At 48.5% G+C, this 27,656-nt stretch overlaps 1 protein-coding gene across 2 annotated transcripts in view; it reads left to right on the top strand.

Annotated features, from left to right (window-relative positions):
• SFI1 (SFI1 centrin binding protein) overlaps positions 1 to 27,656 on the top strand; it is a 531,261-nt gene that overhangs the window by 15,718 nt on the left and 487,887 nt on the right. For both annotated transcript variants that reach the window (XM_085635878.1, XM_085635877.1), the window contains exon 2: positions 11,123 to 11,287. In XM_085635878.1, the coding sequence (XP_085492004.1) occupies positions 11,123 to 11,287 (165 nt within the window). The remainder of the gene's footprint in view (positions 1 to 11,122; positions 11,288 to 27,656) is intronic.

Genomic DNA, 27,656 nt, shown 5'->3' with positions numbered 1-27,656 from the left:
ATATTCTTAAGAAAAACTTGGTCATTGTAGTTCACTCAGGGTGAACTATGATAACCCTAATGCTCTTGTGAGGTATCTCAGTCCTTTCCATTTTGAAAACTAGGGTATATTATTTATATCTAAGCAAAATTGATTTAGTTTCCTATTGTACTTCCCAGGGCTAGTCTCAATCATTCTTACATACCTTGTCCTAAATTGTATTACGATTTTGCTATTACGCGCATTTTGTATGTTGCATGTATCTGTTGATATGTATTTATTGGTGGGTAGCTGAGGCATTGTGTATGAAATCTAATTTTACAATGTAAAGATTTCCTCAGGTTGTTTGTTGAGCTAGATGTTTGCTATTTTTTATTGATCATATTTGACTAATGTGTTTTATGATTATTGTATATTCTATATAATTCTATATGTGGTTGGTATGATTTGGAGATTCTGTTGCTTTATATGTTTATTTTGTTACTTGTTTACACACTTTAAAACATTTTTCCGTTTGCCTGCTTGTGCTTAATATATAAAGTCAGGACGGGTTAAGCTCTCCAACTGAAAAGATGAGCTTGCAAGGTTTGGGGTGTAAAACGGAGGATTGAACATGAAGGGTGGTGATGAAGAGCAGTAACGGGAAGTATTTGAGAGTGAGGGGTAAGAGGGCATAGAGTAAGATGTATACGTTTCTGGGTGCAGGAAGAGCTGGAGAGAAGGTGCAGGGTAAAGAAGTGGGAATAATAGAAGAGTCTGACAAGATAATGTGGAGATGGATATAGAACACCTGAGAGAGAGCCTTTCAAGTGACTATTGGCTTCTAGCTATATACAGGGTCAAGTTTAAACAAGGTATATTGTGTAAGAAGCATACCGAGGCAAAGAAATGGTTTCTTCCAGAAACTGGCATGGCTTTGCGCCATAACTAGGAACCTACAATCCTCCTAAGCTCATTTGATACAAAAGAATTACATTAAGAAACTAAAGTATAGTAGAAGATCCATGAGTGTCTAGGGCCTGAAATTTTGCAACAGTCTCAACTCCCAAAAAATGGTTATTACCTTTCTTTCAGCAAATTCCTGATAACAGGCTTTTAGTTAAGTTTTACCTTTTTTTTTTTGTTGTTTTTTTGTTTTTTGTTGGAGCAATTAAAGGATATCGAGATCAGACTGCACTCCCTTTTCATGGTGTCAGAACTTTCCAGTGGTGTAAGGAAAGTTCAAGCGCCCCCCCTGCAATATACACGGAGGGGCCCGCTCCGGATTTATTCCGGAGCGCTCAGGCATAAGTACTGTGTTGAGCGGGCCCCCCCTCCCCTGCACCGCGGGGGATGTGGAGGCCTGTGTTATGCTCCTGGAACTTTCATGATGCTAGTTTCCTTTTTCATTGTTCTGAAGTGGTCTTCAAAACTCATAATTAAATATGTTTACATAGTTGGTGGAACTAGGGAATTTATGAGGTGAGATCGATGGAATTCAATTTATTAATCTGCTAAGAATATCTATGTGGAGTTCAGGGTCCTGCTCTCTTGAAAAAAGAGCTAAGCCAGCAATTTGCATTTGTTGACCTCTAAAACTATGTTTTTAGGTCTCACCTGAGCCAGCGCTTTAGCGCTGCACTCGCACGAGCTTTTGTAAAAGGAGGATCTGGAAGTGCAAACTAGTGCTTTTCAGGCCTCCAAATACAGTGCATGTGCGCCGGGCGCGCGCACCATTTGGCAGCATGAAAAGCACTGCCTGATCACTTTCTGCTTTGATGTCCTCAGTGAGCCGCACGGCCACTGAGGACATCAAAGCGGCCTAGTGCACACCATTTGCCACCCCCTTCCTGCTTGTTAGGATCTCAGCCCACCGGCTCCTCTTCCTTTTCGTTCCACAAATGGGACGGATTTGTCTGAGTATTGAGTGGGGTCAAGAAAACGGGGCTCCATTCCCGGCTCAGACGCTTGGCTGAACTATGTGACCCTGGACAAAAACATCTTCTTTATTCTTTATTTGGCGAAACCCGGAGAGATGAGAAACTGACTAAACAGACCATTAAAAAGTGCAACACTCTAGTGGTGCCTCGCAGAATAAATGACCCGTAGAGTATTTCACGTGAGATGGACAAGTCACACTCATCACAGGCACCTTTAAACTGGGCAATAGTAGGATTTGTTATTTACTGCGCTTAGAAACTGCACAAGTATGGCAATAAGCGCTAACTGTTTTATTATTGCTCTGTTGTTATAATTATTATCACTGCATGTCACTCTCACCACCCAGTGCACTAGACCGCAGGATGCCACGTGCACAATAAATGATGCTCAAAGCTGGTCTGGTTATATTTTCTGTATTTGTGGAGCATCTTTTTCCTTGGCTTGTTACTCCCTTCGTACAAATATGTTTACAGCTGCACGAGGCCCGGCCTGCCCCAGAGGCCGCGAGGCCGCGAAACCTCCAAGTTGTTGCTTTGATATGGACTGCCCGGCAGCACAAAGGTGATGCGTCGCTTCCTGGAAACTCGGAGCACGTGAGGGCGTGTGGAATGTCACAGCGTCTCAGAGGGCTCTGACAGTGCCTCGAGGCGGGGGTTCAGGGCGCCTCAGCATGTGAAATTCTGATAGCAGGTGGGAGGCAGGGATTACACAGGCCTCACTCGGGCGCGCGCGCTGTTTGTAAAGTTGGCTTGTGGGGGAGGCGGGGCAACGCATCTGTGTTTTCATAATGCACCATGCTATTTCTCATGACTTTTCACAACAACGTGCTATTTACTAATTATCGGCCCAATCCACAACGTCTTTCGGATGCGTATGTTGAACGTATATCCTCAGACGGGTGTTTAAGACAGTACGTTGGCACATTGTGTAAGATTTAGGCTTTTAAAAGGATTCCCTCTAATATTACACCAGTGATGGGGCGGAGAGTTGGTTTTCCAAGGGAGGGATGCGTTGCCAAGTCTTGAAAATGCCTACATTCAGAAGTTTGAGGGTGTTCACCAGCTATATTACAAGGCACATCAACACCATGGATGTGTTCATTGATTTACTTCTGTTATTAGAAGGAGTAAATTAATGTGCAAGGTGGATGGCGAGAGAGTAGGGAAGGGGTTTTTATCCGTGGGAACTATATTTTCTTTTAGAGAGAACTGAAAAAAGTTAGTAGTTTCACCTTTCCTTGTCGTTTACGCATGCCTAACTGACCCGCATGCACACGTATGCACGTTTACATCCTTGTGAAAGCAAGTAGTCATTGAAAACTGTCACTGCTGCACGCACATAAGCTCCCCCGTAAAGTGTACATTTAACTCAAAGTAGTATTACACCCACAAGTGCAAATGTTTGATTCTTTGTTACTCCACCTATGCGTTTTGACAGCCTGTTTGCATAGGGCAATAAATCTACCTTAACTACCTCCGAACTGTTTGTTCACAAAATCTACCATATATTTTATTCTATTTTTATATTGTGTCACTATGCATTTTTATGTACTCCACATGTATCTCATGTTATTGCTGTTGTGATCTCTGCAAAGCGCTCTGATACCTTTGGGTCTAGTTAGGCGCTTTCTAAAACTCGATAAATTAATAAATATTGGAGAGGTGCTTAGACAACCTCCTAGTTCTGGCTTGGAACCCCCAGTCCATCTTTCAATGCAGAGGGGTCAGCAGCACCTGGAGGAGGGAGGAGCTAGGGGTCCGCCCACAGGAGGGGGGCACTTTCTGACTGCACCTCTCTGACAGTCTTTGTGCTTGTAATAAAGGTGTGCCTTTGGAGCCTGTCTGAGAAGCTATCTTCTTGAGTCCAGGAGAAGCCATCGACCCTGTCACAGCTTTTCCAGATACAAGGGATGTTTTTCTCTCCAATGACACCTTCTTCTGCCACTGTCTATTACCCTGCTGCTTTACCTAGCGAAGAGAGATATCACTATAGCCAGGGTTTTAAATGGGATGAAAAAATTGGGGGTCTCTAAAAGGGGCGTCGCAAACATATAAAAGAGGAGTGGCTTATACGAATAGGGGTATGGCCTAAATCAGAATGTGTGCTGTACAAAAACATATTTTGTGTTTGTTTTAAAAGCCTATAAAGTTGCTTCATGAGTAATAACTGATGCAAAAAAAGTCCAATATTTTTATTTTTGTACACTCTAGGATAGCGGAAGTGCTTACAGTGACGCGAAACGAAGACATCAGATCATTGTGAGAGGATGCTAGCTCTTTAAATGCATAAAATTCAAACAGAGAAAATTGATACCATAAAAGGGGACATAATTCCCATCTAGAGATCAGAAATATACATCCTTAATCCTGATATAAGTGTACAAAATACTTTCTGCGAGTACCCTGGTACAGATGTATACAATCATTGCGTTACATAAATACCACGCCTATTTCATTTTATTTTTATTTTTTATAAAATAAAATTGGAATAAAGAGCATTCGGGCAGCGGGTGAAACAGGCTAGGGTTTCCTGCGCATGCGTGGTGGTGCCCTAGGAGCTAGCAAAGGCGGTAACTGGGTATCCCGTATAGGCAGTGGGGGTCAGATGCTGTTTGCAGACGTGCGTTCGATTATTAGCTGTGGTGTGTGTTAATCGCATTTGAAGCACGCCCTTAAAATCTTTAGATCCGCAGCCCGTCCGGAAGAGCTGCTTTCTTATTTGAAAGTCGGTTAAACTCCCTGACGCAGGGAAGATTGTCAAATATCGGAAAGTTTATAAACTTTTATAGAATGGAATTTTCAGAAGGCTGCCACTCACTTTGTAACTGGTGCGAAAAGTTCGTGTTTTTCTAAATACAAGGACCGGCCACCAGGTACACAGCCCGGACTGTCGTGGCTAAATCATTTACCGTTTATTTGTATAAAAATCGATTTGTGCCCCAGCGTCTCCTCGAGTTTCGTCTAACTGTATCCCCAGTGCTCTCAGCCCACCGGCTCCTCTTCCTTTTCGTTCCACAAATGGGGCGGATTTGTCTGAGTATTGAGTGTGGTCAAGAAAACGGGGTTCCATTCCTGGCTCCGACGCTTGGCTGAACGATGTGACCCTGGGCAAAAACATCTTCTTTATTCTTTATTTGGCGAAACCCGGAGAGATGAGAAACTGACTAAACAGACCATTAACAAGCATTTGCAATGCAATAGGTCTCGCATTTCGCGAGTTTGAGCTATTGGCATTGTAAATGACAATTCCTTTTATTTATGTTATGGTTTTTAAAACATAAATAAAAGACATTGTCATTTAAAATGCCAATGGCTTAAACTCTCGTAAATGCGAGACCTATTGCATTGCAAATGCTTGTTTAGCTCTGTGGCATCTGCTCACTTTCTATCCAGTTTAGAGATACTCTGAAAGTTACTGAGGACAGTGGCGTATCCCTTTTTACTTTTTAACTCATTGCTAGGATTACATGTCACCTTCTCACGCTTACATAAGTTATACTATCATATCGTGGAGTGCAAAAGTGTCAAGAAATAACTGGAGAAATGAATTAAAAAACACTTAAGTAACGGTAAATAATTTAGTCCTTTGATCTAGAGAGCTGTGTACCAAGATAACAGTTGTGACTATTTGCTCAGAGATTATCTTGAAAACAATTTAAATTTGAATGCACAGTAGCGTCATCTGTAGAGAACCTGAAAGGAGAAGTAATTTTGAGGGAGGCTGGAAACCTGTCATGTTTCTCATCCACAGTTCCTTGGAGTCAAAGGGATCTGTTCTACAAACTAATTTCCAGCTTAGGCAGAAATATTCTGCAGCACAAGGAGACTGATGTATTTCTCTTATGTCTGGCTTTGGGGTTTGTCGGGTTTGGGGATGAAACCCAGTGTGTGCTCTGTTTGCAGATAGGTTTCAGACCTTCTGTAGAGTGTGACCTTTATGGACGTTGAATAATAGCCAAAATTTGTCATGGAGAGGTGGACAGTTTTCCGATTACACCCTCTTTTCTACAATTGTGCAGTTTTACTTCATTGTTAATCTTCACCCAGAAGATGATCTTTTTCTGGATCTTGTGCCATTGACACTTGTTAAATTTGTATTTAACAAGGCTTGTAAATTGGCATGTCCCTTTCGTAACTGTAGGCTGCAGAATGAAACTAGCCCGATTTTCTGACCTGCATGTAAAATTGAGACCCTGCCACCCAAAGACTAAATAATTGACAAAAATCTACTTTATCCTGAAAGCGTGTTTGAAATCAACTTCTCCATCGTAAGGGACTGAATGGCAGAGGGAATGTGTGATTCTGGCACAGAGTAATAATCAATGTAATACCTTACACTGGAAAAGGCCACTCCATCCTCAAGGCAATGAGATCATTGGAACCATGATGCTTTGTGAAGCTGAAACCATGAACTACTTGCAGCTCTTGAGCAAACCGTCATAGTCTCCTGCTACATGAGCCTTGGTGGCAGTGTATATTAGGCTAAGTGAGAGTTTCATTAGAAAGCTTATTTCTCATCTAGAGGTTGTGATGAGCAGTGGTGGAAAATTAATGTTATTTTCTCTAACATTCGATATACTGCGGGAGGTTTATAGACGAGGAGTGGTCTCATATTTTAAAGAGGAAACAGCATTTTATGTCCCTCTGTCCTTCCAACCTCTGTGAAAGCACAACTTCCAAGTTACAACTGATTTATTTGTTTTTGGTTATTTGAGACAGCTCAGATAAAGCTCCGATGAGCAGCTCAGTGGTTTACAGACAATATTTTACTCTTTTCAGCACCTCGAACAGGCAGTTCTCAAGTGTATAAGTGTGCTGTCCGCTTGAGAAGAGATTACAGAAACCAATGTGTCACTCATGTATGCTCCTCAACACCCACTCACTCAGCAAACAAGTCACAGGAATCTGGGACATCCTGAACAACGATGTTCCGGACCTACTCTTACTTACTAAAAGTGACAGCCTGTTGAGTCGGTATCTAAAATCGCCACGGCAATTCTGGCAGGATTTATGATTGCACGGCAGGACCATCAACCGAAACCAGGAGGACTTGTTCGATAATCTTCAAGGAAACAGTGAACTGCACTACAGCCACAGAGAATGCAACCCCCTTCATGACATACCTACATTTCAATCTGAGAATCTCAGCAGTATACATCCTGAATAGAATCCTTGTCTACCGACCCCTTCACCATGCACTACTTTCGCCAACAACATTGTAGATTTTGTAGACCCTCTCGCTATTGACTTGAAAGCCTTTATCCTACTAGGAGACCTCAACTTACACCTGGAAGACTGGAACAACCCCAACTTTATTACACTGCTCAAAAGTCTAGAAAACCTCAGAGTGACCCAACATGTCGCCAGACCCACACATTCCGCCGGACACACCCTCAACTTGTCTTTGTCACCTTCAATGGTATTAAAATAACCACAACCCTGCCTCTCACCTGGACTGACCACTCCATCTTCCTTTTCAAAAATCAATATCCCTCGCCAAACAAAACCCACAACCACCAGCCTGGCCAGATACAGCTAGAGCAGCATCTCACAATCTGACTGGTCCTCACAGTGCACATAAAGCAGCCCAACCCTGCCAGCGACCTAAACACCGACATCAAACAGCTTGATGAGTGGATTACAGAACATGTCAGTTCCCTGGCACCCTGCAAACAAAAAAGAACTTGGAAGCAGAGCAGTTGGTACACTGTGGAATTCTGCTCAGCCAAACACTGCAAGCAACTCAAAAGACGATGGAGAACATACCAAAAGAAACTGACAGACACTTACAAAGCAGCACTCCGACTCTACAATCAGCAAGATCAGAGAAACCAAGACCCTAGCATAGCACATGGATAACCACTCCAAGAGCTGTAAAGAAACCTTCACTATTCTCAAAGACTTCACCACTCCAGCCTCACCCCCTTTGCATCACTATGAGATTACCTCTCAGAAGTTTTCAGCAACAAGATCAAAGGCATCTACAACAGTTTCGACCCTCAGGCGAACCCATGCAGCATCACCTCCAGCTTATCTACAGACAACCATGGCGATACCCTTACTACATGGGAAGCAGTCACCATGGAAGAGACAGCCAACATCATGGGGACCATCCACTCCAGGGTACATAGGGACCCCTGTCCTCACTGCATCTAATACATGGGCACCTCACCAGTCGCTGAATTACTCATCTGCATCAAGAATACCTCTATTATCACGCAATGTTCCCCGAGGCCTCGAAACACGCAGCAGCCAATACATTTCCAATCAGCAAACTACAGACTGATGCCCTAACTACCTTACCCAGTCAAGGTCCTGGAGAAAGCCATCAAGAATCAATTCTCACTACCTCAATGCATGCCAATTCCTAGACACCACACAGTCAGGCTTTAGACCCAGTCACAGCTCTAAAACTGCCCTCATTGCTGCTACTGATGACATCAGGATGATCCTCGATTGAGGAGAAAACGCGGCCCTCATCTGTCTTGACCTCTCAGCAGTCTTCAACTTTGTCTCCTACTCTATCCTGATCAGAAAACTACATGAAATAGACATCCAATGACCCACCCCCAATTTCATCTCCTTCTTCCTCACAGGAAGAAGACAAAAAATCAGCATACAACCCTGGAAGTTGGGAGCCAAGAACCCCATCTGGGGAGCAACCTCCTTCCCCCCCCCCCCCCCCCCCCCCCCCAAATCCTCTGCCAGTCCGACCCCATTCAACATCTATGTGACCCCACTGGCCGAACACATCAGATCGCTTGGCATCAACATACTGTCATACTCTGACGAAACACAACTTATGCACTCCCTGTCGGATTAGAACCCCACGACAAAAAGCCAGATTCACCACAAGCAGGACCATGGTAGCCACCAGGAGGGGACAAAAACTGCCTCAAGCTTAACTCAGACAAAACGGAAGTGAGGATCTTGGGAAGGAAAACCTCTGCTTGGGTGGCTGGCAGACCTCTGCTTCACTCCTACCCTCACTGTCCACTCCTGAAACTTAGGAATTGCCCTAGACAACAAGCTCCCCTTGACTGCCCAGATAAACTCAGTGACCTTCACCTGCTTCCACATCCTGAGGATGCTTCAAAAACTGTAAGTGGCTAAAAGAGAATACTAGGAAATGGTCCCACAGGTCATAATTACCAGCAGACTTGACTACAGCAATGCACTTGATGGAGGAATCCCCAACCTGCTCCTGAACAGGCTCCAAAACGCCACTGAAAGGTTTAACCTCCTCACTGCACCCACATCAGCCCACACCCCAAGGAGCTTCACTTGCTCCCTATACACAAATGCACTCAGTTCAAACTCCTAACACATATACAAAGCATTACGCAACCCAGACCCACCTACCTCAACAACTGCACTTCCACCAACCTCCCAGGCAAGTCCACTCTGCCGGACTCTCGCTAGCACATGTACCCTGCATACACAAAAATAGAGCCGGAGTTCGAGCTTTCTCCTACATCTCCCCAAAACATGGAACGACCTCCCACATAACATCGGAGCCTCCTTATTGCTTCTTGAGTTCAGGAAGAAGCCGAAGGTCTGCCTCTTTGAATATTCTCACCTGGGAGACTCCCAACTACCCATCCGCAAAGCACCTGGATACTCTCACCAGTGATTAGCGCTCTATACAAATTGACATAACCTAGCAGGGCTAAAGGTCAAAGACCTGCTTGGGTAATCAGCTGGACCCTGCCAGTGTCTGGATACTCATACGGTTGACAGGAAGTGCTCTACAAATCTACTGATTGATTCATTCATTGACTTGACATAGTACAAACACAATACAGGACAGCGCTGTTTATTTGACATTTGCATGTCCTATTTATATTAAGTTTTTTCCAGTATAAAAACAGTGGCTTCATGACCACACCCATATCAAATTAAAAAGGCAGGGACTTTCTTAGTGCATCTTAATTTTGTTCATGAAATAAATAACTTAAACGTATCTGATCAGAAGTCAATACAGCCAGATGAAACTTTCGCTTTCTATATAGACCTAAAAGAAAGTTCTGTTTATTTAAGTAATGACTTTTAAAAAAAATTACATTTCTTTATTTTTTCGTTAAATAAGCAGCATCCATTTACAGGCTTATATAGAACATGCAAAGTTATATCACCAATATTATAGTTCAATTATCCTTTGTTGCAGGTTCCAACTCACACTTTTTGCTGCTTGCATAAACACATAAACAATAATTTCAACACTCCCAACTCTCCCCTTCCCTCCCAGCTTCCTGCTTGCTAATTTCTTTAATGTATGCCTTAGATATGATTTTAATTGTCACTGACTCGCACTTCCTGACCATATGTGTTGTTCATTTCTTGGTGTTCCCCCTCGTTTGGTTCTAGTTGTGAAGGTGGGATTTGAACTAATACCTCTTGAATCATCACCCCCCCATGCCGCCAATACTTATGTCAACTTCTCGTCTCTTCTAGTATTTCTCGTCTCTTCTAGTATTTCTCATGTGTTCCTCTTCTGCCATTGCCCATTCCTTCAGGTCTAATTTCCATTTATCTATATATTGACAGTTATTACAATTAGAAACATATCAACAATGCTATACTAAACGCGTTTCCTAAGAATCCTCCTCCAATTAAAAATGCACTAGGCTGACTTAAGACAGTTCCTGACATTTAGTGGAATTTTTTCACCCTAAAGATTGCACAATAAGAAGCATCGAGGCAGAACTGGATTTTACAACAATGGACAAGTTGTGATTTGCTACGGCTATTATTCAATGTATTATCAAGCCACTTCTATTAAAGGAATGTGTCTGCAGGTTTACATCTAGAGCTTTTTGGAACTTTTGTTGCCTGAAATACCAGGGTATCCTAAAACTGATGAAGATGTTTTGCTAAATACTTTTTTCAATGATTATTTCGAATTTTAAAATGCATTCATTGTTGAAATAAGTGATGGCATTTGGCTACATGGGGTCATTATGCAATCCCATTACCAATGTGGCAAATTCCTCCAAAGAAAATTATGTAAATCTGAAGAGAAGGCGTTGCGAAACATGAAATTGTTATTGACTATGGTGCCATAGTTAAGCAATCTCTCATGTCACACTTTGGTTGCCCATATTTGTCTCATTTTGAAATATGAAGGGACCACTAGCTTTGCTAATGTTTGCATGTGGAAGTGTCTTTAAATGTGTGGCAACTGTGTACTCACATTATTTCATTTCATGTTCCTATCCTTTTAGGACACCTCTGGTGCCAAAGTCGCAATTCCGTGAAGATCGTTCTGCTGTCCATGTTCCTGCCATGCGGAATGTTGGAAATGGTCGTTCACGTGTGAGTCGTCCAGCTCAGTACCGCGTGGGATACACATGGAACAGAGGGGGACGGTTAAAAGAGCTACGCATCAGGTGATTACTCTCTCTGTACCCTATATTTTCCTACCTATGGATCCTATGCCAAGTGGCTTCTCTTCTTTTATATTGCACCGTAATCCACACAGTCCTATTTATTTATGTGATTTTATACATCATGAAACCGGCCGCTACAGTTGCCAAGGTGCTGAGCATGAATAGGAGGATGCCCAAGGTATTGTCTGTTTTGCTTCAAGTGACTTTAGTCTGCTTTGTAGTGGGACATCCTCAGACCCTGCATCATGAAACACCTCACTCTCTACCTCAGATGGAAGTGGAATTTACATATGTGGTGTTTCATAATGCACAAACCACGTCACTGGGGGAATCCTGAGTTTTGTTTTTGTGAACGGACAAACAGCTAGATAGAAGTTATAGGCCTCACATGCCACTCTGTACCCTGTATTTAGATAGTTATCTCTATGTACATTTTACAAGTGAGGGTTCATTTATTTATGTTGTTTGATGTAAACTGACACCAGGTGGCATCTGAGCCCTCTACTGGAATGGGTGGATATCAAGGTATAGGAAGAACCTATGTCTGGGATCTTCTCTCTGCCTTACAGTGAATATGCTTGTGGTCTGTGTATTGTGTTATTTGTCTGTGTTTACCATGTACAGGTAGGGGGTTTATTTATGTTTTTGCATGTATCTCAGGCTCCAGTGTCAATCAATCAATCAATCAATCAATCATAGCATTTGTAAAGCACACTACACACCCGTGAGGGTCTCAAGGCGCTGGGGGGGGGTTCCATGTCTTAACTGCGAGGTGGGAGAATGATCTGCCGCCGGCGGTCACTCTTCGGTTGCGGGGGACGGTGGTGAGGGCGCGGTCTGCGAAGCGGAGGTGTGGGTGTGGACGCCGAGTTAGTTGTTGAGGTACGCTGGTCCGTTGTCATGGAGTACCTTGTGTGCATGGGTGAGGAGCTTGAAGGTTATCCTCTTGTTGATGGGGAGCCAGTGCAGGTCTCTCAGGTGGGGTGTGATGTGGCTGCGGCGAGGGATGTCGAGGATCAGGCGTGCGGGGGCGTTCTGGATGCGTTGGAGCCGTTTCAGGAGTTTGGCCAGGGCTCCTGCGTAGAGGGCGTTGCCGTAGTCTAGTCTACTGCTGACGTGGGCCTGGGTGACCGTCCTTCTAGTTTTGGTGGGGATCCACTTGAAGATCCTACTTAGCATGCGGAGGGTGTTGAAGCAGGAGGAGGAGAAGGCGTTGACCTGCTTCGTCATGGAGAGGGTGGAGTTGAGGGAGACCCCTAGGTTCCGTGCATGGTCGGTGGGTGTAGGGGGTGCTCCTAGTGCAGTCAGCCACCAGGAGTCGTCCCAGGCCGAGGGGGTGGATCCGAGGATGAGGACCTTCGTCTTGTCCGAGTTCAGCTTCAGTCGGCTGTTTCTCATCCAGTCGGCGACGGCCTTCATTCCTTCGTGGAGGTTGGTTTTGGCGGCATGGGGGTCTTTGGTGAGGGAGAGGAGCAACTGGGTGTCGGCGTAGGAGATGATGAGGACGTGGGCGAGCGGTGCCATGTAGACGTTGAACAGCGTTGGGCTGAGGGATGAGCCTTAGGGTTCGCCGTAGATAATCTCGGTGGCTTCAGAACGGAAGGGGGGGAGGCGGACGCTCGGAGTTCTGCCGGAGAGGAAGGAGGTGGTCCAGTCCAGGTTCTTCTCTTGGATTCCGGCGTCGTGAAGGCGTGTTCTTAGTGTGCGGTGGCAGACCGTGTCGAAGGTGGCTGACCGGTCCAGGAGGATGAGGGCAGCGGTTTCTCCGTTGTCATGCAGGGTCCTGATGTCGGTGGCGGCGATGAGGGCAGTTTCGGTGCTGTGGTTGCTGCGGAACCCGGACTGGGATGGGTCCAGGATTCTGTTCTCCTCGAGGAAGCTGGTCAGTTGTTTGTTGACGGCCTTTTCGATGACCTTCGCCGGGAACAGGGAGATGGGTCGGAAGTTCTTGAGATCCTTGGGGTCCGCCTTGGGTTTCTTGAGTAAGGCGTTGATCTCTGCATGCTTCCAGCTCTCCGGGAAGGTCGCTGTCTCGAAGGAGATGTTGATGGTTTTCTGGAGATGGGGTGCAATGGTGCTGCTGGCTTTGTTGAAGATGTGGTGTGGGCAGGGGTCTTCCGGAGATCCGGAGTGGATTGTGTTCATGATTTTGATGGTGTCGACGTCGTTGATGTTGGTCAAGGCAAGCAGGCGGTTGGTGCGGGTGGTGGTCGTGGGAGCAAGGGTCTCAGCGGTTGCCGGTGTGGTGACGGTGTCGAAGCTGTCGTGGATGTCTGCGATCATGCGATGGAAGAAGGTGGCCAGCTAGTCGCACAGGTCTTGTGATGGTGGGATGTCGTTGGTGTTGGCGCTGGGGTTGGAGAGTTCCTTCACGATGCTGAAGAGCTCTTTGCTGTTGTGTGCGTTGTTGTCTAGGCGGTCTTTGAAGGAGGTCCTTTTGGCGAATCGGATGAGGTGGTGGTGTCTGCGGGTGGCGTTCTTGTGGGCTGTGTAGCTTTCTGGTGTTTGTTCACGGATCCAGCTTTTTCGAGTTTTCGGCAGGTTTGCTTGGAGGCCTGGCGGTCTTCGGTGAACCAGCTGGATCTCTTGCTGGTGTGGGTGTTGGGGGGGCTTCTTGAGCGGGGCGAGGGTGTTGGCGCAGTCATCGATCCATTGTCTGAGGCTGCGGGCTGTGGCGTCAGGGTCGGTCGGGTCTGCGGGTGGGCTCTGGGTGAGGGTGATGGTTAGCTGGCCCTCGGTGACCTTGCTCCAGCGGCAGCGTGGCATCTGCTGGGTGCGGTGGTGTGTGGTGAGTTTCCGGAAGGTGAAGTGGATGCAGCTGTGGTCGGTCCAGTGGAGTTCGGTTCGGTTCCTGATACTCTCTCCCATACCTGATACAGAGATTTATTTATGTTACTTCTATATTTCGCAAACCAGACCCATGCGGTCGTCAGATTGCTGTATACAATGACTGGGACGGCCGGCACGGCTCACAAGTAGGGGGGTGGGCATGAGGGGGGGCGCACAGGCTGCTTAAAAAAAATAAAATAAATAACTTACCTTGCCGCCGGGTCCTGCCTCTTCTCGCCTGTGTCCGACTCCAGGTCGGAACAGAAAGTAGGCAGCCAGCCTCCCAAACCTAAGCCAATCACAACGCTGCAATGCAGTTTTGTGATTGGTCTAAGTGTCGTCACACAGCGCTCAGCCAGGGGCTGGAGGGATGGGCATATTCTCCATGCAGGCTGACCAAACAGTCATTGTGCACAGGAGTGTTCAACCACTCCTCCCTTGCAGCTCCATCTCCTCACGCACTGCCGCAGCAGGAGGAAAAAATAAAATGATAACATTCCGTTATTATCATTTTATTTTTTCCATTCTTTGCTGCTCCTGGCAGCAGGGCGACGCTCCTTCGCCTTAGCGGAGAATCCACCACCGTGTAATGGGTTGATGCACAAGCAAACACGAGCTTTGTCCAGCAAGTGAATTTGCTGTATGTAAGTTCAGTTTATCGACGCTTCTTCTTGTGATTTCTCTTCCTGTAACTTATGAGGGTTTCTCATGGAATCTGTATCCAATATAAATCTTTCTCTTTGCTTTATATGGACGGAAAAGGCTTGCTATTATGACTTTTGTGATCCTTCAAAATCTTTTTCTTGTAAACTCTACTGTTCTTCTGGAAAGCACAAGGCATACTTGGTGCTCAAGCACCACTCTTCGACTTACAGTAGCCCTCGCATAGGTAAGCAGGCCTCCGCAACTTTCATTACTCATTGCCTGTTCTTTCATACTGGAGTTGTACCTCATTGCACTTCTCTCTGTTCCCAGTGTCATTCATGCCAACAGTTGGGACTAAGACAGTGTTGGTGTTTTTGCAGCTACGCGTTGCCTTGGAGGTGATCTGCAAAACTGATCAGTGTGCTGTGCCACACTATTTTTAGTTCGATCCTGGGCAGGGCATGTGCTGCTCTGAGAGTCCTGCTGTATTGGAGTATTAACTTGAGGCCCTTCCCAATCTCTGCCCTTATTTGTCATTGTCTTGTGTCATAGTCCTTCGTAAATGCTGGCTTCTGATTCGTTAATAGGCTTGTTTGTCCCTCCTTAGTACTGCCTTGTCTTCATTTGTAACCTCCCATGAAGTTTGGCCCTTTCACTTTGGTTGTTGCACGGTATGTCTTCTTTAGTCTGTAAGCACTATTTTCTTTAATGAGTTTCTCTTACTGCAGGAGGGTCTCTTGTGCGCAGTTGTGACCACCGGCTTGTTTATTTAACTTGTAGCAAATGGGGAGCTCTTCAGGGCCATGGGAGACAGAAGGGGGCAACTCAGCGATGCCTTTAAGCATTTGGAATGCAATAAGTCTCACATTTGCGAGAGTTTAAGCTATTGGCATTGTAAATACAATAATACACAAAATGGTATCAGTTCCTATGATTGGCAGTACCAAAGTGGTGAGCTGCCTGATGGGTTGGGAAGATAATAGTGATTGGTAAGGTTCGTGGTGATGTCTAAGGTGTAGGTCAGGTACTCCTAGGTAGTTTTCCAAGTGCCCTCACACACCCTTGCGGGTGCAAAGCATCATCATCGGGCGTTGCTCCTCGTGGGGGTGGCGCTGCAGTCCCTCACGGGCCCTTCAAGAGGGCTCTCTTTCGGAGATCTTTTAATTGGAGTAGCCGTAGTTGTGCGTGCGGGTGTGTGGGGATGGTGGGTGATGTGGTGAGGCTAAAAAGACCTGTAGGAACCCCAAGTAGTTTATTAATGAGTCCTACGGGTCTGGTTAAAATCTAACGGGGAGTGGTGCCTGAATAGTACTCAGGAAAAGTAGGGGGAAGGTAGGTAGTTCTGTTACTCTCGACCCGTATGTAGTGAAGTTAGAGTGAGAACGTGTGGTGGGTGGGCAACATGTTTCGCGCTTCCCAACGGTCCCTAACGGATCCGTAGCGCTTCGTCAGGACCAAAAGAAAAATGATAACAAAAATAGTAGATATAGGTCAACACGTATCCTATGTATCCATAGTTAAGGGATCCCGTTGTATTCGAGTCCCTAAGAGCGAACCTAAAAGGATAGGGAGGGGAACAAAAAGGGAATAGGGAGACAAAAAAGAGGCAAACTGTAGTGGTCAGCAACAAATCCAGGGGGCGCGATACATATCCCTGGTGTCAAAACCCGTCCGTGCGAAGAAATACTCGCATGATGGTTGTGCCACATGCCAAGGGAGGGGGGTGGGTGCAAGAAAGACTAGTAGATCTATCGAGACTGTGGGTGTATTGGTTGCGCAGACTAAATCACTGCGAGGCGCATGCATTGTGGACAAATCCACAGTGCTAAGTTCATGCAGGGTTATAGAGGAAGGCATAACTGCGTATGTTGTGCTGGTGTCTAATAATCAACTGGTGACCAATGAAGCTACTTGTTGCCGACATCCCTCGTGGTCTACCATAGTGCATAGTGAGTCGTGCGGGGTTTAAGAGGGGGTCATGACTGCTATGGTTGAACCGGTGTCTGAAGGTCGATATGTGTCAGGTGAGACAGCTTCATAACGACAAGTCTAGATGTCTTAACATGTGAGATTGGATATAAGAGCCGGTGAGATGACTCAGCAGTTACTCGTGCACGAGACTATTCTACGTGGTGGGGGGCGGCAAACTAACGTGAGTAGAAAAATTGGTAGACCTACCCAAAGGAATTTGGGTCCAGGCTATACCGGATAAAGATCAGCTGGGGCGAGGGGCGCCAGCTAAAAAAGACAACCAGCGTAGGATTAGCAATAACATTGCGGGGGGGTGCGGGGGGAAGGGAAAGAGAAAACATATTAGTTTAAAAGAGCCCTGTGGGACTGACTGGGCAGAGTTATGATAGTACAAACAGAACTCAGTACGGTAGCTGCAGTCAAGTACTTACTTAAGCCCCGGGTATTCTGCTCTGAACACCTACGTGCCTCCAGGATCGCCGGTAGTCGGCATGGTTTGGAGGCACAATTTATGTCCAAAGTTAACTGGATACTCAACCCGGAGCAGCGATGATTGGGCACTCAACCCGGAACAGCTGGGTGTGTCGAGGAAACAGTAGGAGGACTGTATTTCCACGCAGCTCTGTGTGGCGGCCATGTTAGAATGGTCCCACACTCAAAAAAAGGAAATAAAGTAAGTCAGGGGTATAATGGTGTGGGAGTCACCGTACCGAGGATTATTCAGAAGGGGACACATGAGGGTGTATCGAAAGTTGTACGTAGAGACTGGACCCAAATGGAAATGTCTCATGATCCCGCAGTGAGATGGTAGACTGGTAGTACCACTAACCTCTGTGGTTGGAACGTCGGCCATCTTGAAACGGGTCTAAGGAATACCGAAGTGTGTATATAGTTAAGAAGATGGGGTGGTCTTCATTAAGGTACAGGAGTTATGGATGGCGGGTATAATAAAGTAGGGTCCGTCCCTGATGTACGCGTGTCATCGTATGGGTGTCTCTATGTCATAGATCTGGGACGACACGTGAGGGGGTGTAAACAGGTGGTGCATCCATACTGCGCCCGTGTGGTGGTCCCTCAATGCCGGGCAGTAAAGTGAGGTACTAATCACCCATTAATTTATGGGATGGGAGCGTCGGCCATAGTGGGTCCGAGATACTGTTCATGTTTATGTGTCAGTAAAATGCTTGAATTGCTATTAGAGGAATTAGATCCTGATGAATAAATGCTACTGGCATCGTCCGATGTTTCAGTGGTTTGAAAGACATAGTCTTCCTTAGTATAGGGGTAAACCTTCTCCTTGTCAAATCATTTCACGTCCTTTTGAAGTTGGTTAATTTTCTGTTTTGTCAGATATTCCTTATGTTCGTTCATCTCTTGGTTGATCTCAGACAGGCGAGACTTAAAGGTCGTGATAGAAATGCCTGTCTTTAATCTATTTTCAGAGAGAGTAATCTGAATCAGAAGTTCGTCTGATAGGCGTTTGGCTGTATTAATAATAAGTACCAGCCAGTCTCTGGTGCACTTCCATGAGATGCGAGACCCTTCTCGTCTAAAGGTGAGATCTTCTAAAAAGATTCTTGGTAATTAGAACTGCAGCTTCAAAAAATGTGTGGACACATGAGAGGTTCTGTGTGCAGACACCTGTAGCCTTCGGACCCTCACTAAATATGTGTCACCACCTTCAGCACTGAATGTCAGATTATGAGTACCTTTCTGATCAATCACATTCATATACGACCACACCTATGTGTGACCAAACACAACCAGTCATTTTACTGACACATAAACATGAACAGTATCTCGGACCCACTATGGCCGACGCTCCCATCCCATAAATTAATGGGTGATTAGTACCTCACTTTACTGCCCGGCATTGAGGGACCACCACACGGGCGCAGTATGGATGCACCACCTGTTTACACCCCCTCACGTGTCGTCCCAGATCTATGACATAGAGACACCCATACGATGACACGCGTACATCAGGGACGGACCCTACTTTATTATACCCGCCATCCATAACTCCTGTACCTTAATGAAGACCACCCCATCTTCTTAACTATATACACACTTCGGTATTCCTTAGACCCGTTTCAAGATGGCCGACGTTCCAACCACAGAGGTTAGTGGTACTACCAGTCTACCATCTCACTGCGGGATCATGAGACATTTCCATTTGGGTCCAGTCTCTACGTACAACTTTCGATACACCCTCATGTGTCCCCTTCTGAATAATCCTCGGTACGGTGACTCCCACACCATTATACCCCTGACTTACTTTATTTCCTTTTTTTGAGTGTGGGACCATTCTAACATGGCCGCCACACAGAGCTGCGTGGAAATACAGTCCTCCTACTGTTTCCTCGACACACCCAACTGTTCCGGGTTGAGTGCCCAATCATCGCTGCTCCGGGTTGAGTATCCAGTTAACTTTGGACATAAATTGTGCCTCCAAACCATGTCGACTACCGGCGATCCTGGTAGGCACGTAGGTGTTCAGAGCAGAATACCCGGGGCTTAAGTAAGTACTTGACTGCAGCTACCGTACTGAGTTCTGTTTGTACTATCATAACTCTGCCCAGTCAGTCCCACAGGGCTCTTTTAAACTAATATGTTTTCTCTTTCCCTTTCCCCCCCCCCCCCCCCCCCCCCGCAATGTTATTGCTAATCCTACGCTGGTTGTCTTTTTTAGCTGGCGCCCCTCGCCCCAGCTGATCTTTATCCGGTATAGCCTGGACCCAAATTCCTTTGGGTAGGTCTACCAATTTTTCTACTCACGTTAGTTTGCCGCCCCACACCACGTAGAATAGTCTCGTGCACGGGTAACTGCTGAGTCATCTCACTGGCTCTTATATCCAATCTCACATGTTAAGACATCTAGACTTGTCGTTATGAAGCTGTCTCACCTGACACATATCGACCTTCAGACACCGGTTCAACCATAGCAGTCATGACCCCCTCTTAAACCCCGCACGACTCACTATGCACTATGGTAGACCACGAGGGATGTCGGCAACAAGTAGCTTCATTGGTCACCAGTTGATTATTAGACACCAGCACAACATACGCAGTTATGCCTTCCTCTATAACCCTGCATGAACTTAGCACTGTGGATTTGTCCACAATGCATGCGCCTCGCAGTGATTTAGTCTGCGCGACCAATACACCCACAGAGTCGATAGATCTACTAGTCTTTCTTGCACCCACCCACCCCCCTCCCTTGGCATGTGGCACAACCATCATGCGAGTATTTCTTCGCACGGACGGGTTTTGACACCAGGGATATGTATCACGCCCCCTGGATTTGTTGCTGACCACTACAGTTTGCCTCTTTTTTGTCTCCCTATTCCCTTTTTGTTCCCCTCCCTATCCTTTTAGGTTCGCTCTTAGGGACTCGAATACAACGGGATCCCTTAACTATGGATACATAGGATACGTGTTGACCTATATCTACTATTTTTGTTATCATTTTTCTTTTGGTCCTGACGAAGCGCTACGGATCCGTTAGGGACCGTTGGGAAGCGCGAAACATGTTGCCCACCCACCACACGTTCTCACTCTAACTTCACTACATACGGGTCGAGAGTAACAGAACTACCTACCTTCCCCCTACTTTTCCTGAGTACTATTCAGGCACCACTCCCCGTTAGATTTTAACCAGACCCGTAGGACTCATTAATAAACTACTTGGGGTTCCTACAGGTCTTTTTAGCCTCACCACATCACCCACCATCCCCACACACCCGCACGCACAACTACGGCTACTCCAATTAAAAGATCTCCGAAAGAGAGCCCTCTTGAAGGGCCCGTGAGGGACTGCAGCGCCACCCCCACGAGGAGCAACGCCCGATGATGATGCTTTGCACCCGCAAGGGTGTGTGAGGGCACTTGGAAAACTACCTAGGAGTACCTGACCTACACCTTAGACATCACCACGAACCTTACCAATCACTATTATCTTCCCAGCCCATCAGGCAGCTCACCACTTTGGTATTGCCAATCATAGGAACTGATACCATTTTGTGTATTAAGCTATCTTAGGAGCGCTGGTACAGGACCTTCTTCTTAACTCTTGCTCCTGGTCCCCCTCTTAGTGTGATTACGATTGTAAATACAATGCCTTTTATTTATGTTTTAAAAACCAAAACCTTAAATAAAAGGCATTGTCGTTTACAATGCCAATAGCTCAAACTCATGTAAATGCGAGATCTAGTGCATTGCAGATGCTTGTTATATTAGCTCTGTACATTGGAGGTCAGTGCCAGAAGATGGTGCTAGCTTAGGCCAGTCTTGTTGAGGAATACTTTTGAGTGGGATCGAGTATTAAAGGAGTGGAAATAAAATGTGCTTTGGGCATCGATAACTGTGTAGAATATAACATGGTGCTAAAATTGATAGCTTAGTATAGGTAGATTGTGTTTAGTACGGTTCTTGAAGGTGTATGTTGTGTAGAGGGAATGTAATAGATGGGGGTGTAGAGTTGTACTGCATGTTGTGCTGTAATTGTGTAGTGGGCTGGTAGAGTATAATTGATGTGGATGTAGGTGACTATTGGCGAGTATAAGTGGTTTGGAGTGTAGCTGTAAAAATGCAATTGCATGTTCTGATGTAGGGGCATGTGTAGTTTTTTGCCCAAATCATCCTCTGTTCAGCCATTCACATGGGGCATACCTTGTTCTTAAAAAGCATCATTGCACCGTGGTTACATTATGCATTGTGACATAGTGCAAAGTAATGGAGGCACTGTTTTACAGACATAGAAATGGCGAATGTACTATCACTTCTTGTCCCATTTCTCACCCATGTATTACCAATGCAATAATTGAAAATTTGTAGCTGCAAAGCACTGGTTTGTAAAAAAAAAAAAAAAAAAAAAAAAAAAAAAACACAAAACCCAAATGAACTCAAAACATGGACTGGCCAATTATTATGCATTTTGTTTATTTATTTTTTATAGTTTTAAAGGTTGTTCAACATGTGACGTAAAGCACCAGTGACTGACTGATTTTTTTTTTTTTTTTTTTTATTTTTTTTTGAAACCGTTTATTGCAATCTCAAATATATACAGATAGGGGCCTACAACCTTCTGGCCGGCCGCTAAAGTGACGATAACAAATGACATACATACAGTGAGGCACTTAGCTTTACATAGACACTAAGGCAGGAGGTATCCACAACGCGGGCCATGTGGCTCTGAGCCCACAATACGGTTTCATTTTATACAACACAACAACATAAATAAACACACACCCGCAAGGCAACCCACGATCGAAAGTGGCAGCACGTGCTCCTCAAATGGGGGACCCCAAACCAACCACTGAAAACCCCCGAGAGGGGAAGGGAAACAGGTCTGGGACCGGGAGAATACTGTGCTCGGAACTGAGGGAGGGAGCAAACTAGGGGGATGGAGCTGGTGAAGCGGGAGGCAACAACGGCGGCTCGCAGATATCCCCGCGGTAGGCGTTCCAGGGGCCCCATATCTTCACCCATGCCCCAGGCTTACCCCGCGCCACATACACCACCTTTTCTCGGAACATGCACCAATCCATGTGTTCTTTCCAGGCCGACACCGCCGGGGACCTCTGGGATCCCCACAGCTGTGCAACGTCCCGTTTAGCCACCATATAGCCCAGAGTCACCCATCGCGTCTGCGGAACCGAGTAATCGGTCGGTTCCCACACATTCAGCAAACATCTCCTCGCTTCAGGCAACAGCGCGACATGCGTAACCGCTCGCAGGACCTCATGCACACCACGCCAGAATCGCTCCACCCTCGGGCATTCCCACAAAATGTGCAAAAAGGTCGCTGAAGCACCACACCCACGCTTACACAATCCGTCCTCGGCATAGCCCATACGCAGAAGCCTTGGCCCCGTCATGTACACCCGGTGGAGTATCTTAAGCTGGACGAAACGAAGGCGAGCCGGGATGGCCACCTCCTTCGGAGAGGCCACCGCGGAAATCCAGTCCTCGTCGTCCAACTCCAGCCCATCGGCAACCCAGGCCTCGCGGAGGCCAGTCAGTAAGCCCAAACGATCATTTATCAATTTCTTGTAAATGAGGGAGATCGTGCTGTCCGGAACATGGCCATCTAGCACTCGATCCTCCAGGGGGGAGGACTCCGGGATGGAGGCCACGTCTGGGAAGACGGAGCCCAGCGCGTGACGGACCTGCAGGTACCGAAAGTATTCACTGCCCCGCAGCTGAAACTCCGCCTGCAACGTCTCGAATGTTTTAAATCCTCCCCTCGTCCAGAGATCCCCCACTGTACTGATGCCTATGGTGTCCCACTGCTCAAAGCCCTTCGAGGTCCACAGAGAGCCCAACCTCTCAGACGCATACAGCGGTGACGCCCGGGTCAAACGGTCCTTCCAACCCATAGCTGCATTAGCCGCGTGCCATACTCGCACCATGACCCGCGTGGGTCCCGTCAAGCGGGAATCGGGCACACTAGCGTAGAGCGCTCGATTGTAGTCGCCACCGGGTAGGAGCATCTTGTCCATTTCAAATGCCGGGTTTAGGGCGGGCCCATAGAGGCCCTGATTAATTGCAGCTAACTGGGAGGCCCAGTAATACCGTTTAATATCCGGGAGGGCAATCCCTCCGTCGTACCACGGGAGCGTCAACTTTGCCAAGGCTATACGCGGCCTCCCATCCCAGAACAGGCGGCGCTGTAAACCTTCCACTTCACGGAAGTAGCGCGCTGGGACCAAGTCCATAGTGTTCTGGAGAGCGTACAAGAAGCGCGGCAGTGACATCATCTTGAACAACGCCGCCCGGCCGAGCGGCGAGAGTGGCAAGCGCCTCCAGCGCGCGACATCCTCCTTCAAGCGCCGGAGGGGGGGAAGCAAATTTCGCTCGTAGCGGGCCACCGGGTCCAGCGTAATGTAGACACCCAAGTATCGAAATCCCTCCGAGGCAATCTGGATCGGACAGCCCCGCGGGAGGACAGGAGCCTCCCCGTAAAGCACATAGACACAGGATTTGGCCCAGTTGATGACAAGGCCTGAATTGCGGCCAAAAGAGTGCAGAACATCAACCAGGACAATCAGTGATTTGCGCGGGGAGGCCAAGTACAAAAGGATGTCGTCTGCATAGAGAGACACTCGGTCCTCATACTCAGGGGTCCAACGGAGACCTCGGATAGAAGGGTGCCACCGCAGCCACTCCGCCAGGGGCTCCAAGGCTAGTGCGAACAGGAGCGGCGACAGGGGGCAACCCTGTCGCGTGCCCCGTCCCAGCCCGAATGGGGCCGAGACTCGACCATTTACCACCACCTGTGCAAGTGGGTCCGAGTACAACAATTTGACCCAGCTGATGAAACCCGGCCCAAAGCCAAATTTCGCCAGCATCGCCCAGATGTACGGCCACTCGAGTGTGTCGAACGCCATAGTGGCGTCCAAAGACGCCAAGATGGCCGGCTCCCGCACGAACGGAACACGCGCTAGCACGCCGTGCAGGCGTCGCAGATTAAGAGCCGCATTGCGGTGGGGGATAAAGCCGGACTGGTCTTGGTGGACCAGGTCGCCCACCACGCCGACCAGCCGGTTGGCGAGCACCTTGGCGAGGATTTTAGGTTCCGCATTCAAGAGCGAGATAGGCCGATAGGATGTGACCCGATCTCGAGGTCTCCCCTCCTTGTGGATGACCACGATGGTAGCCAGACGCTGGTCCGGTGGGAGGGAGCCCCGCGAGTGGGCCGCAAGGAACATTGCGCGGAGGTGGGGTGCCAGTACATCCGGTCGCAGCTTGTATAACTCGATGGGAATGCCGTTCGGGCCCATGGCCTTGCCAGAAGCGACCGAGCGGATGGCGAGGGCGATTTCGTCCGAGGTGGGGGCGGCATCCAGCAACTCCCTGTCCTCCACAGAAAGGGAGGGGAGCGCGATGTCACGCAGCAGGGCATGGGAATCCTCCTCCGAGCAGGGAGAAACCGGGGAATATACCTCGCGAAAATAATCCGCGAAGCAAGAAACAATGCCTTCCGGCTCAATGACACGCACACCATCCGTCTTCTCAATCAGCGGGACCACACGACTCGCTCTCTCCTTCTTATCCAGCCACGCAATCAACTTGCCCGCCTTATCACCCACATCATACAATCGCCCCTGTTGCTCTCTGCTGAGGCCCCTGGCCGCCTCCGTGACGAGGGCCCTATAGGCCGCCTGCTTAAGGTGCAGAACGTGGAGCGCAGCGTCAGTCACCCCACTCCCCAAATCACCCTCCAATTCAGTAATTTCGGCCTCCATCCGGGTCACCTCCTCCTGTGCGCGCCTCCGGGCATGGGAAATGAAGGAGAGGGCCTCCCCTCTCAGCACTGTCTTGAAAGCCTCCCACAGGGAGATAGCCGATAGGACTGACCCCACATTCTCCTCGAAATACCGTTGCAAGGATTTAATCAAGTCAGCGCGAATAGTGGGGTCGCGCAGGTACCAAGCGTTGATTGGAGCTACCCTGCCCTCCCCCCTCGGGAAGACATCAAAGTGCAACAGGAGCGGGGAGTGATCTGAAATGCCCCTCGCCAAATGGCGCACCTCCCCCACCCTCCCGGCATAGGCCGCAGGGACAAGGATATGATCAAGCCGCGAAAGGCTACCATGGGCACCCGAATGGAAGGTGTACTGCAGCTGAGTGGGATGCTTTAAACGCCAGCAGTCCACCAATCCCAGTGTGTCCAAAAGGCCCGACAGCCACGCCTGTGCCCGGGGGAGGTCCCTAGGGGGATAACGATCCATAGTCCCAGAAACCACCGCGTTGAAGTCCCCCCCGACCACCAGAAGCCCCCCCGGAAGGTCAAGAAGGAGGCGTCCCAGGTCCGCAAAGGTGGTGGACTGTAACCCCGGTGGGACGTACACTGAGACAAAGACGACTACTTTGCCCTCCATTCTCCCCACCAAAACAGTGTAGCGTCCCCTCTCATCATGGCGCACCTCATCTATTGCTAGCGGGAGCGAGGTCTTGACCATAATGCCCACCCCTCGTGAGCCTGACGTAAAGCCAGAGTGGGCCACCAAACGATAACCACGTCGATTCATGGCACAAAAGGAGTTACCAATAAGGTGTGTCTCCTGCAGAAAGACCACATCAGGCGAAATCCGTTTCAGGTATTGCAGGACCACACCCCGCTTAATCCTATCCCCCAGCCCGTTAACGTTCCAGGACAGCAAAGTCAGGTCCCTACCCCCCATCACATACAGATGCCATCATTTGTCCCCCCGAGAGCAACTCAAAAACACCAGTACAATAAAGGGCTTGCCTTGCGGTAGAAACGAACCACACCCCACCCCAACCCACCCATCCCAACAGAACTCCCCCCACCCTGCACCCCTGCATGAGCCCAAACAGCCCCCCCAAAGTGCAGTGTGCCTGTCGCCCCATAGAAAGAAAACTAACTAGTCCCCCAGAGGAGGAGGGAGATCCCCCAACAGACCCCGCACGACCTCCACAGGAGGGGAACTTACCCTAATAGTCAATGGTGACAATGGTGACAATAACACAGCCCGGAGCAAGGCCTACCATTAGTCCCTTAGGCCTGACCCGGCGGGCCCTCCCCACCAACCGCACCCCCCCGCCCCCCCGGCCCCCATCCCCGGGCAAAGTGTCCAGCCAGTCCCCAGCCGCCTCGGGACGATCAAAAAAGTGCGTGCGGCCATCTACCTCCACCCTCAGCTTAGCTGGAAAAAGCATCGAATATTTGAGATTCAGGTCTCTTAGGCGACGTTTGACACCCAGAAAGCTTAGTCTCTGCTTTTGGACCGCCGGGGTAAAGTCAGGATAGAAATTAATATCCATGTTGTCAAGTCTGACTGGCCCTTGGAGCCTAGAAGTCTGCAGGATAGCGTCTCTGTCCCTAAAATTGAAGATCCGGGCGATGAGAGGCCTCGGAGGGGCGCCGATCTTAGGCCTACCCCCGGGGACCCTATGGGCCCGCTCCACTGCAAAGAATTTGCTCAGCCCCCGAGGCTGTAGGTGGGTGAGGACCAGGTCCTCCACGAACAGATCCGCTGCCTCCGCCTCTCGTCCCTCTGGCACCCCGATAATGCGGACGTTGTTTCTCCGGGCCCGACCCTCGGAATCCTCCAGTCGACGATTCATCAGGGCGCTCGCCTGGCCAAGCCTGCGCACCTCCTGTTGGAGGGCCGCCACGTCAGTTGTGAGGCCCGAGGTAGAGTGGGCCAAAGAATCGACCCGGTCATTCGTTTTAGACAGATCGGCTCTCACGAGGCCCACGTCCACGAGGACCGAGTCGATCTTCTGCGCCAGAGTGTCAAAGCGCTGGTCCACCGAGGCCTTCATCTCGGCGATGGCGCCCATGACGTCCCGGAGGGTCAGGTCCGTGGGCGGGACAGGAGCATCAGTCGGGCCCGTGGGGGACCTACGCAGCACCTCTGGAGATCCCTTCTGGAGGGTGTAGCGGTCCATGTTATTGGATTGTTGGGCCGTGCCACGACGGGTCGACTTCACCTTGGCCCGGTCGCCATCTTGTTTTGTGGCCATGGTCGCAATCCCCAAATCGAGCCAATCTCCTCAAAAAGGGGGCAGACAATCCCGTTCAAGGGCGCCGGGGGGGGGGGCGACCACCGCTCCTCAGGACGGTTCGCAGCCGGCGGGCCGGCAGGGCAGCCCAACGAGGCCACAGCACCGCACACCGCCCCGCAACCCAACCTCGCCTGGCAGCGAGGAGGGTGCAAAAGCGAAAGTGAAAGTGCGGGGCACGCGAGCCACCCAGCCTCGCCCGCCGCTGTTGTTCACTTTGTGTCCGGATCGCCCCACAACTCCAATACGGGGGGCCGGCGTGGAGAAGGCCGCAAACCTCAATCGATGCTCCTGCCGGTGTCCGAGGTCCGATTTAAAAACGGAAAACGGGCGTCACCTCTGCTCGGGCTCACAAATACAGTCCCCTCATCTGGGACAGGATTCTGTC

Source organism: Triturus cristatus, chromosome 11 (assembly GCF_964204655.1).
Source record: "Triturus cristatus chromosome 11, aTriCri1.1, whole genome shotgun sequence".
In the NCBI taxonomy this organism is placed as follows: Eukaryota; Metazoa; Chordata; class Amphibia; order Caudata; family Salamandridae; genus Triturus; species Triturus cristatus.
The sequence above is the reverse complement of the archived record's forward strand: the minus strand, read 5'-3'. Positions and strand labels throughout refer to the sequence as shown.